This window comes from Dromiciops gliroides, chromosome 4, assembly GCF_019393635.1.
Source record: "Dromiciops gliroides isolate mDroGli1 chromosome 4, mDroGli1.pri, whole genome shotgun sequence".
NCBI classification, from domain to species: Eukaryota; Metazoa; Chordata; class Mammalia; order Microbiotheria; family Microbiotheriidae; genus Dromiciops; species Dromiciops gliroides.
Window position 1 is genome coordinate 460,482,593 of NC_057864.1, and position 20,616 is coordinate 460,503,208.

General features: G+C 42.1%; 2 protein-coding genes across 18 annotated transcripts in view; one reads left to right on the forward strand and one right to left on the reverse strand.

Annotated features, from left to right (window-relative positions):
• The window catches only part of NF1 (neurofibromin 1), a 248,796-nt gene that overhangs the window by 61,413 nt on the left and 166,767 nt on the right, over positions 1–20,616 (reverse strand). The gene's annotated exons all lie outside the window — the stretch shown is intronic.
• Positions 6,646–9,602, forward strand: OMG (oligodendrocyte myelin glycoprotein). The gene is made up of 2 exons (XM_044004340.1): positions 6,646–6,995; positions 7,933–9,602. The coding sequence occupies exon 2, from the start codon at positions 7,939–7,941 to the stop codon at positions 9,271–9,273; it is 1,335 nt and encodes a 444-aa protein (XP_043860275.1). The 5' UTR covers positions 6,646–6,995; positions 7,933–7,938; the 3' UTR covers positions 9,274–9,602.

Genomic DNA, 20,616 nt, shown 5'->3' on the forward strand with positions numbered 1-20,616 from the left:
TGGGAGATCAGTTCCTGAAAGGATGAATGGAAATTTAATTTGTGCATATCAATCTTACCTTTTTACCATTTATCACCAGAATTTCGGAGATGTGTCCCTGTGTGGGGTGGGAATCATCACTATATCCCTCAAACTTAAAAAAACCCCCAACCTTTGAATTTAGAAAAAGCTCATAAGTCACACACTTAACAGAAAATCAGCTTTCTAATAAAACACTTATAACATATACTAAGTCAAAAGCAATGCTGCAGGAAAGTTCCACAAAACGCTCTGTCTCACCTAACTGGGAAAACACTTGGGTCCTTCTGGCCAAAAAAAAAAAAAAAAAAGAATTCAAATACACACACACACACACACACACACACACACACACACACACACACACACACACACACACACACACACACACCCCAGCTCTCAAACTTTTGTACATACCTGGACCATCTGAACCAATCATTAATACCTCTCAAAAATCTCAGGCTGTAGTCACAATCTGGGTCATTTCTCAGGGATGGCAACTCTACCTCAACACATGATAAGCTTAGCAGCCAAGTGAGTATTCCTGGTTGGGTTTCTTCATCCCAAAGCTTCCAGGAAATGATTTTTGCCATGTCTCACTGAAGCACTTACTAGCTAGCTGAGGGACCTCCCATAAATCACTTTAGAGTTCTCCAAGTCTTTACCTGTAACAGGGAAACAACACTTGGTCTCCTGACCTTGGAGGGTGGATGTGAGGAAAGCACTTGGTAACCCTAAAAGTTCTACAGAAATGGGAGTTATTAGTATAAATTCTGCCTCAACTCTGTGTTTGCCCGGCACTTCCTGTAAGACTCTACCAACTGCAACCACATCAACATCTCCAGGTTGTTCAAAGTTGAGTCATAAGGTCACCGCAAGAATCACGACCACACTAAGATCCTATTTCCTTCCTTTCCCTTGGCGGATGAACAAGACTGCCCCCAAATGGGCTGTGTTGTCTACAGCAGTCAACAATCACGTGTTTGCTTTCAACTCCTCAACTAGAAGAGTAGTAAGTTCACTAATGAATTGATGCAAAGTTATCTAAGTACTGAGGGGGTTGGGGTGGGGGGGGGAGCACTTTGGGTCAATGAGTGGGTCATGACAATTTTTTTTTTCTTCAGAAGGAAAATCTACCTTCATTTGACCAGAAAGATCATCTATAGTTAATTTCCACAAAACATCTCCCATAACACCACCACAAAATATCTTTTCTTGGTGTTCACTCTCTTCTAAGATTTCTTCTTCAAAATTTTACCATCTACTTCCATGCTGGGAGTCTCACGGTCTCCTTAATGTCACAACAAATCATTGCTGACTTTGAATCTTGCCAAGTACCATTACTAAGAATGTCTCTTTCAGGTTTTACATCTATCCCATGTCTGGTTCACACTTCAAATCCTCACCTTTGGCCCTCAACCTGAATAGTCATGGTCATCAATGGCACTGTACATAGGTTCTTTCGCCTATATGCAAAACTTTCATATTGACATCTGCATTACTAACAGTAATTAAGTTAACAGTGATCAAAGGCATTCACTTCCAGTGGAATCCAAAGGGGAACAAAGCCTTTGACCATTTGTCTCTGGATGTACATTAATACTTAAGCTTTCGATCTCCTTGCTTTATCTCTTTCCAGGAGTTGGGTTTTTTGCATTCATGATTTCTCTTTTACTTCTCCCCTTTTCCTAATAATTTAGCACAGAGGAGGACACACAATAACCGGGATATAAATTCTGAGTTGGTGAAGAGAGGAGCTGGTGCTGACATTTGAACGATGAAGATTTTGTCCACTTTTTCTCTCTGGATTTGTAGGAAGAAATTTTGTAAGAATTCATAGCCAAGAGAGACAAAAAAACAAAACAAAAACCTTATCCTAAATGCAGATGATTTGGGGGTTTTTTGCCTTAGCACAACTAAAGAGCATGTCAGCCAAAGTAGAAGTATTTGTTCAAATCAGCAGAAATAAATGCAGGAAGATAAATGTAAGACAGGGCATAAGAAAAGGCAGGCAGGATGAAAGCAAAACATGGAGGAAACAAAATTAGAGATGCAAGACCCACAGTATAAAATTTATTTTAGCAACATGGCAAAAAGGAGATGATTCAAGTACCACATGACCAGAAGATGAATCAACATGACTAGCAGAAGCAGACTGTTAGCAGGGCTCTAAATTAGATTCGAGCCACAGCACATAGGGCTTGAATCCGTCAGCCCAGGGGAAGCCATTGGAAGCTCAGAGAGGCCCAGGGATTTGTCTACTTCCAATCTGTTTAAGGGACAAGATAGGACTTCAGCAGCCTCTTCCACACAGTCGGCACTTCAGGGGTGCTGAGGTGAACCCTGTGGAATGCCACTAGGCCACTGCCTCCCCAGTGCAAAGCCACAGGAATACGTGTGGATCTGCAGCATTCTGGGGGAGGCTGAGCTGGACAGTCATGACTGTCATTGTAAAAGATGAGGCAGGTGATTCCTGGAAAGTTTCATCTACTCTGCCTGCACAGCCTCTCCCACATCACCCCTGCCATCCACTGGCACAGTCTCCATGCTAGTCCAGGCCCTCATCATTCCCCAGCACCCTCGCCTTTTCTCCAATCCATCCTCCCCATGCCTCTCAGGTCATTTCAAACACAGGTTTGACCCTGGCACTCCCCTTCCCAAGAAGCTGCAATGGCTCCCCCTTTTCTCTGGCATCAGACACAAACCTCTCATGGGCCTTCACAAGCTGGTCTGAGCCTACATTTCCTGACTCCAGTCACCTTCCTCTTTCCTTCACATCCCAACAGGCCTCCAGTCTATCCTCTCTGCCCCTCCCCCTCTGCCTAGACTCCTTCCCCTTTCAGCACACATGCCACTTCACTCCAGAGTCCTGTCTTGGCCCCTCCCTCCCCCAGATGCCAGCACCCGCCTTGTAGACATGTTGTATTTGCTCAGATGCACCTAGTTGTCCCAGGGACAATTTCCTTTTCACCTCCGTATGTAAGCCCATTGATTAGTGTGATGCCTGGCATTACCTGCACTATACAAAGTGGCAATATAGGCAAGGGGCTCATGGTGCTTTGGAACAGAGCAGCACGTTCGCTGGAAAGATCAGGAGACTTTCTGGGGAAATGCGGGACAGGAAAAGAAAGGTGCTGATGGCGGCCATTCTGACTCACACGCTTCAGCAAGTCTCTTAGCCTCCGTTTCCTCACCAGTAAAAATCAAACAACCATAGATTTAGAACCAGAAGGGACCTCTGAGGCCTCCAGATTCTCGCTTCCTCCCATGCAGAGAACCGTCCTTTATGACAAGAGTTTTAGAAAGAGATGGGATGGCAAAGCGAGCCGACACCTGTAACGAGCAGGCCGCTCCAAGCAGCTCTCTGCACCCACAGACTCCACATGCTACAAACAAAGGGAATGTGGGAAGAGGGGGAATGCGCTTGCCTCTCTCTACTTTGGGGAAAGCTTAGCAAACACAGCTTCCAGTTCTTTTAATACCTGAATGAGCTTCTCTTTGACAAGACTCGCAAGGCTCCTGGCAAATACTGTCTTCTCTGCCTATGTAGGTTATCATCTTCTGCTAGGCATCTCCCATCCCCATGTTCACTCCAGGATCCAGAGGTCTGAGCCCCCTTCTCAGACACGAGCTTCTCCTTTCCCTTCTTGAGTTTTCTTCAGGTTCTACTCTCTCATTCTCTCTGATCCTCCAGAACCCACCTTAATTCTTCTACTTGTCTTTTATCAAGTGGTTTCAACCCACAAGTAGAATCTAAGCCATTATCTAGTTCTGAAGATTTTGCATCCACCAACTTTCCTCAATTCTTCCCAAAATTCTCCTCTCTCACTCAATCTCTGACTGAGTTCACCAGTCCAAGTCTCTCCATAATTGCCTTCTCTCTTTCCTTGTTCTTCTTCCCTACAACTTTCTCCCATGGAAGCCAGAAGTCAAATATCTAAGACATATAGGTAACTGACAAACACACACACACGTACATAATATAGATAGATATAGATATGTGTGTATAGATATAGATATAGATATAGATATAGATATAGATATAGATATAGACACAAAAAATCCCAACACACAGGTCATCACCCATTAGATAAATAGTCAAAGAATATGAACAGTTTTCCAAAGAAGAAATATCAACTACCCACCATCATAGCTAGGATTTATAGAGAGCTTTAAAGCATGCAAAACACTTCACATCAGCCAGTCAATACTTAATAAACATTTATTAAATGCCTCCTGTGTGCTGGGAACTGTACTAAGCATTGCAGATACAAAGATAGGGGGCTCGGGGCAGCTAGGTGGCGCAGTGGATAGAGCACCAGCCCTGGAGTCAGGAGTACCTGGGTTCAAATCCGGCCTCAGACACTTAACACTTACTAGCTGTGTGACCCTGGGCAAGTCACTTAACCCCAATTGCCTCACACACACACACAAAAAAAAGCTAGGAGGCTCACCATCTTAACTAAGTTATTTAACACAAATATTTCTATCACCTTAAAGAAATCTAAAGATGGCCTTGGAAAATCACAGAACCATGGTTAGAAATTAATATATTAAACACTGATATCCAAAAAGTTTTAGCGTATGTTTAACTAGTACTGCGCCTGAAACTGTACCAAGACGTTTGGGACAGGTTCTCCCAAGATTGTAGTAAGTAAAAACCAGGGGCATCCCATGTTCAATGACCACTTAAAGAACTTCAATGAAGAATCAAAAGACTGGATATTTCCTTCTGATCCTCTTTAGAGGGTGCCAATCAATAAAATATTTCTAATGTTACTGATTTTAAAAGAGAGCTTGAGTATTATCAGCTTTTTACAGTAGTTGAATCAGTATCATTGGCTCAGCCTGCATCATTTATTTCATCCTTTGGGTTGTGCTGCTGATCCAACCGATCTTTGTTGCAGTGAAGTTTAAAACTCTGGCTAATGTAACCAACTTAAGAACAGAGATGGGTTCCTCACCATCTCAGCCTAAAGGAGCCCTGTCCACATAGCTGAACTCCAAATTACTAATGGCTGTTTAATGGCACCAACACGGTGGCAATGTTGTGAATCTATACTCGTGAGATTTGCTGGCTAACCTGGACATTACCAAACGACATCCATGAACACATTCAGTAGATGAATAAGTAGCAGACATAAAAGAGAGGTCAGGATACAGGATCCATGGCAAATGGTGTTCTGAAGTATTCAGCTTAAGACAGACATTTAATTTTTATCTGGAAACTAGACCAAAGAGAAGTCAATTTTTTTTTTTTAGCTTTTAAGAGAAAAATAAAATAAAATAAAAAGCCAGCATGTTACCTCTTGGCCTGGATCCTGAACCCAAAATCAAAATCATGACCCAAATGAGCTTCTCCAGGGGCTACAGAAAGAGGGCGAAGTATCTCTGGGTTGAGATGAGGAACTGAACATGGACGTTTCATCACTTTACTTCATGAGCTCCAGCATATGGCAGGGTGGAAACTAAAAGCTGCCCCCTCTACCTCCCTGTCTCTGTCTCTTTCTTCCCTTCCTCTCCCTTTCTCTCTCTCATTGCTAGTCTGTTCCTCTTTAGGATATTCCCAGTGTCCATATAAAGCTAACTAAATGTGAAACATATTGAAGAAACCAAACATACGTTTGCCTTATTTCCTCCCTAAAAGAAGAAAATTAGGCAAAGAAGGGTTCACATTAATACAATGTCCCAAAGGACAGCTCCATTAATCAAACAAATCAAAGCTCCCCTGCTTTCTACCTCCACTCACAAAGCTCACTGAACTGGCTGGACCCTGTGTACTCACATGAGTACAGTTACAAGCTACAGGCACTGTTACTTCCCCAAAGTCTGGTAACTCCTTCCAGAAGGGCCAGAGCACCCACACAAGATGAGAAGACAGCAGAAAGGGGCACTTCCAGCAAAAGCAGGGTCCTTACAGGGCCTGACAAACCTTCTGTCTCCTAGCCCAAAAGAGAAATTCACATGAAGCCTTCCAAAGAATTCCAGGTTTAGGGCTGGAAGGACTCTCTGGGTCTATTTAGTTCAACTGCCCCATTTTACAGATAAGGAGACTGAGAGGCAGAGAAAGCAAGTGACTAGATCTACGTCATGCCAGAAATAAGCAATGAGCCTGGGTTTGTAGCTAGGCTTTCTATACAAATCCGGGGCAATTTTTCACACCCACGTGGTTTGTACATTTAACATATGGTTTTTGTAATGGATTTCATTTTATATTTTAAACAATGCTTCTGAAGACACAGGTGCTACCTGTGTTCTTACTCAAATGTAGCTCAGCCCATTGAGAAGCTATAAGCTGAGACAACTAATTATTTTCTTCTTGTTTGAAACAAACATATTTAAGTAGGTATCTCAGAGAAGGAAGGGAGGATAAATTTGGAAGACTAGAATCCATAGAGGGGTGTGTGTGTGTGTGTGTGTGTGTGTGTGTGTGTGCGCGCGCGCGCGCGCACAGAGAATGTGAGCTCCTGGGTTAAATTAAAGTGACATCTCTGAAAAGAATGACCAGAATGTACGGCTAAATTAATTTCCAATGATAAAATATTACACGAAGAGAAAACCAAAAATCCTCAGCAAGGCAGATGTTCATGTAAAGTAGCCATCTAGTTTAAAATCACGGAAGTGTGACTTGCTGAGTGTCTCTGTGGGAGCTATGCCATCAGAGGGGCTCCACCAGCTCCCTCCCTATCCCCTAGGTAAGTTCAGGTCTTGGCTCTGGTGAGCATGCACCCTTGCAATCAATCCGAGTCAGCACCAGTGACAGCTCTGCAGTCCTCCAATGTGGTGCTGATCAGGTGTTCTCAGAGCCTGGCTCAGCTCACAGCGACACAATGCAGCTGAGCAGGCTGAGAAGGGGAGCACCAAGCCCAGCCTCCGGCACACAGCCTGTCCCTGCTCTCCAGAACCCAGCGGGCGACCTTTGAGCTGGAGCTTCAGAGAGAGATGATGTGCTGAGGTGGAAGACAACCCTATCTGTGGTAAGCTGATCTTTAAGGAGGGTAATGCTGGATAGAGGGAGAGACATTTTTTGTTCCTTTTCAAATGGTCATTAGAGTAGAAGATCTGTTTCTTAGTAGCAAGTGCATGCACCAAAAATTTGCTGCAGTGACAGTTTGGAAATTTTGTTCTGATGTCCATTTATTTTGTGAAAAAACAAAAAACAAAAACAAAAACAAAAACCCAACACCACCAGTTTTTCCGGTGAAAATCAACAACTAGAATATACAGGAAAACAAGATCATGCAATGTAATGTGCGGGGCTCGGGAGATTATATTGGATCTGGATTTTCAAATGCCTAAAATGTTTCATAATATGCCGACATTCCTTTGAAATACACAAAGCTATATTCTATTGTATTTAGTTTCTTAAAAATCTTAAAATAACATTCTCTCTCTCTCTCTCTCTCTCTCTCACACACACACACACACACACACACACACACACACACACACACACACGGCTGATACCTTACTGCAGAGATTTTAAAAACAGATCTATGACAGCCATTTTTTCCATCTGGATAAGAAAACATTATAAGAAAAGAGTATTTGCTTGGATTCAAGAGGCAGTGTATATTGGGAAGAGAATGCTTTTTTAGAATACAGGCTTGGAGTAGGCAGATAAGGAAGAAGGGTGGCAAAAGAAGGGGGGGGAAAGGCAGGAGGGGGGGACGCAGGAGGCAAAGAAGGAAAGAAAGTCCCCCTCTAGCAGACAGCCCCAACAGCAGGATTAAGCATTTGGACTATAAATGAAGGGGAGCTTTGTTAGTTTAATCACTGGAACAATTATAAAAGGAGTAAACAACAAAGAGGTTTATTGATAATTTTGCCTAATGCTGAAGAGACCGTAACAGATTCCTCCACAGCATTTGCATGCTGAAAGGGTGTCATTTCGCTTTCTCTGTTTGTTTCCAGGCAAAGATGGAATATCAGATATTGAAAATGTCTCCCTGCCTGCTTATCCTCCTGCTTCTCGCCCCTGGCATTCTGTGTATCTGTCCTCACCAATGTACATGCTCAGAAAAGCACAGGCGGGTGGATTGTTCAGGCAGAAACTTGACTCTGTTGCCCCCTGGACTCCAAGAGAACATTGTTCACTTAAACCTGTCCTCTAACCTCTTCACTGATCTTCATAACCAGCTAACTCAATATACCAACCTGAGGACCCTTGACGTGTCCAACAACATGCTGGAACGCCTCCCTGAGCAGCTGCCCAGGTCCCTCTGGGAAATGTATGCCACCAACAACGCCATCAAACTTCTGGACAAGTCGGATACTGCCTATCAGTGGAACCTCCGGCGCCTGGATGTTTCTAGGAATATGCTGGAGAGGGTTGTTCTCATCAGAAATACCCTCAGTAATCTTGCGTCCCTCAATCTCAGCAGTAACAAGCTCTGGACGGTGCCCACCAACATGCCCCCCAACATAAAGACAGTGGACCTGTCTAGCAATTCTTTGACCCAAATTCTTCCAGGCACATTAGTGAAGCTGATAAACCTCACACACCTTTACCTACACAACAACAAGTTCACGCATATTCCCGATCAAGCTTTCGACCACCTGTCTCAGTTGCAAGTGATCACTTTGTACAACAATCGGTGGGCTTGTGAGGACAAACAAAACGTCACCTATTTACTGAAGTGGGTACTGCAAACCACAGCTCAGGTGGTTGGGTCTCCATGTTCCAACTACACAACGCCCTGGCAGAACCACACTGAACAACCTACCCTTTCGGCAGGGACCTCAAGCACTTTCACCGGCAGTGGCGCACAGGCCACGGATGCCATTAGTTCCCTGAGTCTGGAAACCCTACACAAGGTGACCAAAATACCCAAACAATATCGAACAAAGGAGTCCACATTCAGTGCCACTCTAAGCAAAAGCGTAGTCCTTCCAAGCACTGATAAGTCTTTGGTTCTCTATCCAGAAGACCTGCCCACAGGAAAGACAAACTCCCATGAAGCGGCAGCGGCAACACTGACCATTCATATTCAAGACGCCACCAGCTTCAACTCCAGCTTCATGAGTTCCACAAAGTCATCTACAACTCCCATGACCCTAAGCATCACCAGTGGTGTGCCGAGCAGCTTCTCCGGAATGGCTCAGCAAAGCACAACTCTCACCTTAAGGAGAGAGGAGACAACCACCAGTGCTTTTAATGCTCACTTACCTTCCACAGCAAGTATCTGGAGAGCATACGTGCTGCATGTCTTAGGGATCACTGTTGCTGTAATAATGGTCGTGCTGACTGGCTGAGGACCAGAATGTTCTGAAATTAACAAAAGTACTCCTCTCTGTGATGTAGATTTGGAAAAAACGTGCTCCTATCTAACCAGTGACTCAAATTACATAAAACCCTCGAAGGCCAGTCTTGCATTTCTGACTCTGATCTTAATGAAGTAACTTTTGTCCTAAATACAAGAAGTGCACAAATAATGTCTTGGTACTTTGCTGCTATTTTACTGTCTTAACTGAGTAAAATCTAACCTGTTAAGTCTTTTTTTTTTTTTAATGAAATGTTTATTTTGTATCTTAAGGCTTCATTTTCTTGCAAAAAATATAAAGCATCTGAACTTTAATATGTATTTTATGTATGTTTTCATCATTAAACATCTGGAAAAGAAATAAAAAGTCTACACTAATGCCTGTGAGGTCTTTGCTCCCAAATTCTGTTGTTTTATGACCAAGAACCCCAAAGCTGACCTAACCATTTCACTGGGCCATTAGTCCAGGTGTCTTGGGCAAAATTTGAAGAGTGGCATGAAAACCCCAAGTGTTTAAGTGGCTTGCCTGTAATGGAGTGATGGCCCGGCCTCCTTCTGAATGGCTGGCTTTATTTCATCTTCAAGCCACTGCTGCATTTTACCCCAATAACGCCCTGTTTCTGAAGGACTCTCGGCCTCTTTACTCATGGCCTAAAGGACAAAGGCCCTCACAAGAGCTAGAGCACAGTGGGCTCAGCATTTCCCTAGGAAGGAAGCTGAATGGCTTTGCCTTAAGGATCTGAGCCTATAGAATTAAACTTGTATCAGGACCCTTACAATGAACAAGAAAACATTAGCAAGCTGGAACATGAAACAGATGTTAAATGTTTAACAAGATCACCGGCCAGGTGGCAAAAAGGTCTTGTGCACCCCATCAGCAACTGATATTTTTGCGGGGTGGGGGGGAGACTTTATTTAAGGATAAACAAGTGAGAATCTGTCCCAAGTGGACAGAATTGAAATGGGAAGGGGGGCATTAGAGCATTATAACAATTTTTAGTGAGGTGACATGACTCATAGGCCAGGCCTAATTTCTAAATCAGATCTTTCAGAGAATTTCTCAGGAACATAAGGGCATCAAATAAGTAACTGATACAAACTTTATTAAGCACTGATGATATGTAAAGCATTGTTTAGGAAGTCAGGGGCCATTTAAGATAAATAAGGGCTCTTGAAGAGTTTACAATCTAATCTAGTAATTATTATTATTTATTTTATTTATTTATTTATTTTTAGTGAGGCAATTGGGGTTAAGTGACTTGCCCAGGGTCACACAGCTAGTAAGTGTTAAGTGTCTGAGGCCGGATTTGAACTCGGGTACTCCTGACTCCAGGGCCGGTGCTCTATCCACTGCGCCACCTAGCTGCCCCTAATCTAGTAATTATGAGAAATTCTTGGGAATGGGAAACCAAATCACATACCGAGTAAACTGTGACAGAGAAGAAAGGACTGAATTAAAAGGTGGGACAGGAACCCTGAAACAGATGGGCTAAAATAATACAGTGAATAGAATAACAAAGAGAAGCATTCTGTGTCCCCTTCTGGCACCTACTGGCTAAGTGACCTTGGGTAAGTCACTTCATCTCTTGGTGTCCAAGGCCCTAGCTTCTTAAACTGTGGGTCTCAACCCCTATGGGATCATGTAACTGAATGTGGGGGTTGTGAAAAATTTCTTGGGCAAAAAGGGGTCACGAGTGGAAAAGGCTTAAGAAACCCTGTCCTAGGCAACCTCAAGATGTTAAGTGATGGAACAGTTGCATAAATTGCAGATTTCTGGTTGGGGAGCATCACCTCACATCAATGAAATCAGAAGTTTATTCCCCACTCCCACCAAAAAAGAAAGAAAGAAAAAAGAAAAAAAAAAAGGAAAGCTGGAAGGGAAGAAAAAAAAAGGAAGAGAAAAGGGATGACGTTCAAGAGTTACTAAATGTGAAACAGATTAGAAAGTCAATTTGTAGAGGCCTGTTCACGGGAAAGTTTAAATCGATTAGAGTCACCTCAACTGACCCCACTGGTTTTGGGGCATCGCAGGTTCCCAATTTATAAAACGAGAGGGTTGGACCAGATAGCTGCTAAGGTCCCTTCTGACTCCATCTAGGATCCTAATAAAAGGTAGAACTTTTTTTACTCTTTGCTCAAAGTCTTGAACTAAAGCAAATGATCATAAGTTGAAAACAACTCTTTCATTTAATAACAGACACTGTTGTATAAAGATAGAAAATGATAGGACATTTGTAAATATAGTATCCATCAACAGCCCAAGAATATCTGATCATCTTTGGTTTGCATTTGAAGGAAAGGAGTCACAGAGTGTCAACCAAAGCAAATGTGCCTTTTATAATATAACTGCTAAGAGTGAGGCTAACACTGACAGCTTGAAGAGAACCGTACTCTCCCATCCTTCACTTTGGGGACTAAACTCTTCAAGAAGGCCTTCTACAATAGATATTGCCATTTCTGTTCTTCCCTCTCTCCAGTCTGGCTTCTAAGCTCAGCTTTCTCTCTAAAGTGACTAACAATCTCTTTAATGGCCAATTCGATGGCCTTTCCTTCATCTTTATTCCTTCTTGACCTGTTTGCACCCTCTGACACTGCTGATCACCCTCTTCTCTCATGGTTCCAATCTTATCTACTTGCCACTTCTCCTCAGTCATCCAAGTCCTATCTGCTAACTGTGGGTGTCCTCTAGGGCTCTGTCCTAGGCTCTCTTTTCTTCTCCATCTATAATTTCATCAGCATGGATTCAACTCTCACCACCATACTCAATTCCCAAATTGACTCAAACAGCCCAACCTCTCTGCCAACTTCCTATCACTCATTTCCAACTGTCTGTTAGACACCTCAAGCTGGATGCCCCATAGACATCTTGAGTTCCATATAACCTCCCAAACTCATTAATTTCCCCCTGCCCCCCAAACTTCCCCTTTTCCTAACTTCCTTGTTACTGTTGATGGAACCACCATCTTCCCAGTCTCTCAGGCTAACTTCCTAGGGGTCAGGCTCAACTCCTCCCCTTCTTGCTCCCATACACAAAATGCTGCCAAGTCTTGTTGCTCACACCTTTGTAATAATATTTCTTGTATGTGCCCATTTCTCTCCTCTGACACTGCCACTACTTCCCTAGTGTAAGCCCTCATCACCTCACACCTCTTAGGACTACTCCAAGAGCTTTTAGGTCGGTCTCCCTGACAAAAGTCTCCTCACTCCTGTCCATTTCTCACTCATTTGTCTAAACGATCTTTCTAAGGTGAAGGTCTGACCAAACTACCCCACAACGTACACACAACCACCTGAAGTCAGTGAATTCCAGTGGCTCCCTATTGCCTCTAGGAACAAGTAGAAAATCTGTTTGGCACCCAAAGCCCTTCATCACCCAACCTCCCCACCCCCAGTCCCAGTCTGGGAGGATTCAGTTATATTGGCTTCCCTGCAGTTCCTCACACAAAACCTCTGCTAACTCCAGGCATTTTCCCTGGTCCTCCTCCATCCAGAGAATTCCCTCCCTTGGCTTCCATCAAACCCCAGCTACAATCCCACCTTCTCTAAAAAGCCTTTCCTGACCCCCTTTAAAGCTAGTGCCTTCCCTCTGCTGATAATGTCCAATTTATCCAGACACACCTCATTTGTTGCCTCACCCACTGGACTGGATGTCCTGAGAGCAAGGCCTGTCTTTTGCCTTTCTTGGTATCCTCAGTACTCAGCATAGTATGGCATACAGTAGGTGCTTAATGAATGTTTATTATTTCTATTGCACCTATAATTAAGAATGCTGCTGTCTTTTCAGGATGATATCAATGTATCCACTTGTTGGAGAATGGCAATGTCATACATACCATTCATTCCATTAACATCCTGCCATTAGTACCAAACAGATAGATTAGAGTCAATTGATTTTTAAAGGCCTAGACATCCTCATTAAGTCTAGATCCAAACAAAGAGCTTCTATTTATTTCTATGGTAAGTGCTCACCCAACTCTACAAGTACTTCTTGGCCACTTATTCATGGAAGGTCTGATGCTATAAGCAGTGGGGAATATGAGAATGAGCTGCTGCTTTTTCCTTTAAGGAGGATGTAAACTAAGTAGGACAGATGAAAGGCCACAAGTAAGCCCAGGATGGTGTGGGATGTGCTCAGACAAGAGAGACTGGAAGGAAGGCAATGGTCCTTGGGGACGGAGGTAGGGGGTGGGGGTGGGGGGTGTGTGTGTGGAGAAGAGTGATATCTGAGCTGGGCTTGGGAGGATGGGTATCCACTCCAGGAACAATGAAGAAAATCATTCACGCTTATGTAGCATCTTACAAATGACCCTCCTAAAATGCCTCCCGTAGGATTATTGGGAAGATTTTTGTAAAACTCCCTATGTCTGAATTTTAATTTGCAGATAAGGAAGACAAGGCTCCATGAGGCTAAATGCCTTGGGTTAAAGGCACCGAAGTTCTAGATCTTCTGGACCCAAGGCCAGTGTGTTTGTCACTCCTGATGTACAGAGCCACACAGAGCCTCCACAGTCACACTTGACGTGAGCGCTTCCTCCAGTCCTATCCATCCTGACTCCACATGTGATCATCCTGAATCCCTGTTCCACCTAACCTAATGACTATTGACTACTTTCCCCTCTCTACAATATGTCTGTGAGAGTAAACTATCCACTGAGGGCATGAAGGTCCAAGAAGGAAAGGGACAACTTTGACAAATGGCTTTCCATGGAAGATCACATATTGCCACCCATCCTAATGCTAGTGCACACTGGGAGTCAGATTTCCAGGGCCCATGTCCTGGGGGAGTAAGGATGTTCAGTGCCTCAACTCCTTCCTTGGGGCAGGTGAAAAAGCCCTCTGAATTGAGCTGGCCACGGACCTCACTACACGCTTCTCCCAAGCCATTCCAGGGAGATCCCTTGGGGGAGAAAAGCTCAAAATGGCATTCTATTCAGTCCACCCCATGTGTTTTTTTATTGTTAAGAAATGGGGGCTTAGAGAGGTGAAGGGACTTTCCCAAGGTCACCGTGTTCATGTGTCTGAAACCAGATTTGAATTCAGATCTTCCTGAATCCAGGTCCAGTGTTCTGTCCTTTGTGCCCCCTAACCAATAGTATTCTTCCAGGAGTCAGCTGGGCTCCTCACTCTCTCTTACTCTCCATATCCAATCTGTTCCCCAGGCCTGTCTATGTCACCTTTGCACAAGAGAATTAGCATATAGGACACCACCAGCAAAAGACTATAAGCCAAGAGATTAGTGGAGAAGGGGAGGGGAAAGACTAGCAGACCTTACAGCGGGTCACTTAATCCCTCCAGGCCGCAGCTTTCTCATTTATGAAAATGAACTGCACTTTTTGACCTTTTAGTCTGAATTTTATGATATTAGGAAGCTGAAAAAACAATATCCACAACTTAGCATTGCATAAAATAATAGCTAAATACAAAACCTATACACACACACACACACACACATTTGGGCTACAGCCACTTTAGCTACCCTTAAGGACACTGATTTTGTATTCTTTTGTCAACTATCTCAAATCTTAAATGTGTATGAGCAATGCTGAAAAGGCATCACACGAAATCCACTGAGAAGCCCCAGCAGTGCAAGTCCATCTTTACCCCAGTATTTGGCTTCAGAAGGTGGTAAAGGGGTGGGTCTTTCCTTATTAATCCTGAACAGAAGGAAAAAGGATGGATGGAACTGAAACTGATCAACAAGGCAAGATGCTCCCAAGCTGGATGGCTGTGTCTAGGGTCTTAGAAAGTTCCCTCTTTTATTGTTACGCAGTCCCCACAGTTCAGAAAGAAGAGATACTTAAAAAGGAATAGAAGGAAGAAAGGGGACCACAGAACGGGGAATGTATGAAAAAAAAGAAAAGCTTTTTAGCAAATTATCATGTTTAAGTCACACAGGAAACCAACTCCTGCAAGGTGGTATTACCTCCAAAGATGCTCCCCAGCAAGGAAAGGCCATGTCATACATGACGTGAAGGCATTTTCAGGAGAGAAATTCTTAAGAAAAAGTGTTTGAGGAATGGAGAAAACACAGTTGCTGAGTGCTAATTTGTCAGGCAAATTAGTTTGTTTTACACTCTGAAAGGTGTCATCTAAATTGAAGTCTTTCAGAGAAAACAACTTTATAAGAACATCATTTCATAAAAAGGTCAAAACAGACAAACTCTAATATACTGGAGAGTCAGCCAAAGGGTGGGTGTGTATTTACACACCCACACACACCCTGTATTCATGTATCACATCCCATATACATACATACATACACACACAAACACATACACACATATGTACATACACCTTGATACACAGATGGATGACAATCCTCCTCCCTCATCTATCCATATTACTTGGAACTAATTTTGGACACAATATACCCTAAAATCCGTAGAGTTGTTAAAAACAAGCCAAGATGATTATTTTACAGTGTATGAGAATTCCTGGGTAACCACTAAAATTTAATATGGAAGAAAAGGTCTGAGCCTTGAAATGAACATAGCTCCTTTTCAATCCAAAAACTTTTACCTTTCCTTGATTTCTTGAAATATAAATAGCCTAAGATGGAGAGTGAAGTGAGTAAATTAGGAGGCCAACTAAATTAAAAAGGCAACATTGTAAAGAAAAACAACTTAGTATCTCCAACCCATGCAATGAACAACTGGGACGCCAAGGTAGGGACCTTGATGTGTGATGCCCAGACCTCCTGCATTCCTGTGTCACATGTGTGACGATCTAGAAGTACAACATGAGATACACGCTTTCAGATATGGCCAACATTTGGATTTGCTTTACTTGGTTGTGCTGAGAGGTTAAAAAATTTCAGGTGAGGAAAAAACAGGAGAAGGGATAGCAATACAAAAAAAGGAATATAATGAGTACTAAAGCATTTAAGAAAGGCAAAGAAAACAACAGTTAGAGGTTCAGAAGGAAACTCAGAGAATCAGGACAAGTTTGGAACTAACTTGCTAAACATTTATATTCAGAAAGAGGCTCTTTGGTAATAGAGATTTGTCGTCTCACATATGATAATCTTTTTCTCTTATTGATTCCTAATTGTACATGGAAATACTCATATGTGTTTGTGTTTGTCAAGTGCAGAATAGCAAAAACAAAATACAAAAACATTTTATTACAATACTACCACCGCTCAGTCATTGGTGGTATGTATATTTGTGGAAGCAGATGCTCTCAGTTTGGGGGTGAGGTGGGTAATGTTCTATTGCAAAACATCTTACTTAGTTATTTCATTAAATGTCTTTGCTTTGAAGCAAAAAAAAAACAAAACAAAAAAACCAAAAAAGACCCAATACTACCACCACCACCAAACCATAAATGATCTAGTGAGGTCTCAAAGTCATTTTTTCAATGAGGAGAGTTAAGACCACAGAATTGAGTTTGTTGATTTTTTTTTAAAAACACTTTACCTAAGGCCTCCTAAAGTTTTTGATTTGTTCTGAAGGTATTTATTGGGAAAGTCTACTACCTCGAAATGCTGCCTCTCTCACATTTATAATGGTGCCGTTGTCCATAGTCACGGTGCCAAACCATACAAATAGATCTGGAAGAGTTTAATTGCTTGTTAAATATTTATCTAAAGAAAGAGTATGCAAAGTACCGAAGGGTAGCTTTTCACTGAGAGACTGAACGAATGAACACACACACACACACACACACACACACACACACACACACACACGCGCGCTCACACGCTAAACGATCAGAACACAGAAACTCAACAAAGCTTCAACTGCCATAACTGTCTCAGACCTACCTGCAATCTCGCACAGATCTGAACACCTCAAAGGGTTTCCCGTGCCAAAGGCAAAAAAAAGAAGTGACCAACAAAAGAATTTTTCTTACTTGACTTAAAGCACCAGCACACATTTCTTTCTAGCCTCTGAGGACCATCTGACGTCCTTTCTCCTTGACAAAGTTAATGCAGTTCAACAAATTTAGTGCACTTTGAAGTTTAGTAGATAGAATGCTGAGCCTATACCTGAGTTCAAATTTGACCTCAGACATTTACTAGCTCTGTGACTCTGAAGTAAGTTAACTGAGACCTCTGTTTGCCTCAGTATTGTCAACTATATAGTGGGAATATTAATAGGATACACCTCCCAGTACTGTTAGAATCAAATGTGATAACATTTATCAAGTGCTTGTTATACTGCCTGGCCCATAAAAGGAGCCTAATAAATGCTTGCTCCCTTCCTCATATTCCCTTGGGGATTCTTTTCTTATGTAAGAAAAAGAACCCTAGTTATGAGCTTAAATGTACGATGAGGTTTTTAATGTCTGCTTAAAAAAAAAAAGTCTTTTATGTAGGACACTTACTACCTGGGAAAGTCACTTAACTGTTGACCCTAATTCCTCATCTGTAAAATGAAGTGGCAAAAAAAAAAAAAAAAAAAAAAAGCAGTGGCAGCAGACCACTGCAGTATCTTTGCCAAGAAAACCCCAAATGAAGTCACAAAGAGTTGGACATGACTGAAATGAAATGACTCAACAACGTGTACAACCTACATAAACCTCCTTACCTTCTCAGGAAAGGGGAAGGGGGAGAGGGAGGAATTTGGAACCCAAATTTTAAAAAAATGTTAAAATGTTAAATGTTAAAAATTGGTTTTACATGCAAATGGGAAAAATTCAGTATTATTTTAAAAGATGTTTCAGTGGTCATCTTTTTATTTAACATTGTTGTTGGCAAAATTCCTTTGTGGTGTCCTCTTCCAAGGCAAAATCTCGGTCTGGGGAGAGGAGGGAACTATTCATAACATCGTAGCATAGTAAAGCACCATGAATCCACACCATATCCATAACCAAAGTGGTATCCATGACTTCTGCCATGAGGAAGACGACGTGATTCATAATTGGTCTCTGGACAGATGGCATGGTCACCATTTTGATCAGAATCCAGGAGTCTTTTAAAGTTATTCTTTTCCTTTACAATGTTGTCATCATTGCATACATTTTTTCTTGTTTCTATTTACTTTATTCTGCATCAGTTTATACTACACAGGATTCTCTGAAATGATGCATCTTCTTTTGTCATTTCTTGTGGCACAATAATATTCCACTGCTTTCCTATACCGCAATCTGTAAAATCATTTTCCAAATGATTAGCTCTCCATTAGTTTCCTACTCTTTGCTGTGTGCGTGTGCGAGAGAGAGAGAGAGAGAGAGAGAGAGAGAGAGAGAGAGAGAGAGAGAGAGAGAGAGAGAGAGAGAGAGACAGAGTGTATATGTATATGTTTAATCTCCCATTCAATATCAGGAGCTTTGTTTTGCTTGCAATTTATTCCTTTCCTAGTATCCTCTTCTTTCTAAACCAGTGCTACCCCTTCCACCTATTTTACTTTTGAGCTCCATGTATGTCTCTACCCCATTCTTTGTGTACATTTGCATGTTTGTGTTCAATGCTCCATTGTCTATCTGACATGAGTAAGGTTCATTCATTGGATGTCCACTCTTCCCGCCCCTTCCTCTATTTCTGTATGCTCTTTTCACTCACCCCAGTTATGAGAAATGGCCAGGTCACCCTGTATGTCCTCCTGTCTACACTGAGGCTTGCCTCCTTTGACCCTCCCTTCTCTTTTTCTTCTTCAGATCCTTAGAACAGAACCAGTCTAGCCTTGGGTCCTCTGTTGAACTTGTTTAACTCCCCCAATTCCTTCTGAACGAATGAAAGCTCCATTTCTTCTTCCCCCATCACTGCCTCCTCAGACAGTCCCTTCTGATTGTTCAAGAAAGTTTCCCTTCTAGGTTTTCCCTTCCTTTTGGGTGTTTGCTTTCATTTTAACTTAGTGCTTGTCTTTCTATTAGAAATACTTCCAAGTCCTTGATTACATTAAAGGTATATCCTTGCCCATATGCAGCTTTATGGAGTAAGTCATTTTTTTGGTAACCCATAACCTTTTTCTTTCTTTCTTTTTTTTTTTTTTGGAGGGGGGGGAGGGTGGCGTGGGGCAATGAGGGTTAAGTGACTTGCCCAGGGTCATACAGCTAGTAAGTATCAAGTGTCTGAGGGCAGATTTGAACTCAGGTCCTCCTCAATCCAGGGCCAGTGCTTTATCCACTGCACCACCTACTTCACCTTTTTCAATATTGTATTCTAATATATCTCTTCATTTAAAGTAGAAGCTACCAGGTCTAGAAATCTTGCATGATCCTAAGGTTCCTTAGTACTTAAACTCCTTCTTTCTGGTACCTTTTTGTTGAAGTTCTTGATTTTTGTTTTAACAAAGCTGGTGTTAGCAGTTACCACATAAAGAGCAATTTTCAAAACAAATGACAGATTATTCAGTGAAAATTATATAAATGTATTAGATTTGTGCTGGAATTTACACTGATCAAGAGTTCAACTTATGCCAAGATGAGATAAGGGGCTATAAGCATCAGTTAAAAATGTTGACCTCAATGTAATCTAGACATATTGCTTTATTCGTAGACAATCATTTGTATCAAGAAAAATAAATGGGGGCAGCTAGGTGGTGCAGTGGATAAAGTACCGGTCCTGGATTCAAGAGGACCTGAGTTCAAATCAGATCTCAGACACTTGACACTTCCTAGCTGTGTGACTCTGGGCAAATCACTTAACCCTCATTGCCCCGCCAAAAAGAAAAGAAAAGAAAAAAAAGTGAGAAAGTTTTTTAAGGGTAATCAACTACATTTTTCTTTTTTAAAAAAAATCCAATGTTAATTACAAAGACATCTCTTTGGGAAACTGTGATGATTCTGGGTAGAGCAAAGAACTTCTATATTCTTGATGACTACACTGGCTATTTTGTGTTCAAGTTTTGTGAGGGGAGGTTAAGGTAAAAGGAGACATTAACATCACTAAAAAAACCGGAAAAGATGAAGTTCATTTTTCTTTTCTTTTCTTTTTTTTTTTGGTGAGGCAATTGGGGTTAAATGACTTGCCCAGGGTCACACAGCCAGTAAATGTCAAGTGTCTGAGACCGGATTTGAACTCAGGTTCTTCTAAATTCAAGGCTGGTGCTCTATCCACTGCGCCACCTAGCTGCCCCATGAAGTTTATTTTCTAATAAAAATTTCCCTCTGAAACTTCCACGTTTGATGGATTCTTTTTTTAAACTGAGTACTTTAAATAAGTCAGTGTGAGGGCCCCAAGATGTTCTGATGCCTATTCTAATACTGAAATGTGTTTATATGGAGCTGCTTCCTCCCAAGCTTGTTAATGGTCTCTGACAGAGTGATGGTAAAGGAACTTAGGATCCCTCAAAGCTCAGATCAACAAGTAAGGAAATGTGTGACCCTGGGCAAGTCACTTAAACTTCACCACACCAAAAAAAAAAAAAAAAAATGTATTGGGGGCAGCTAG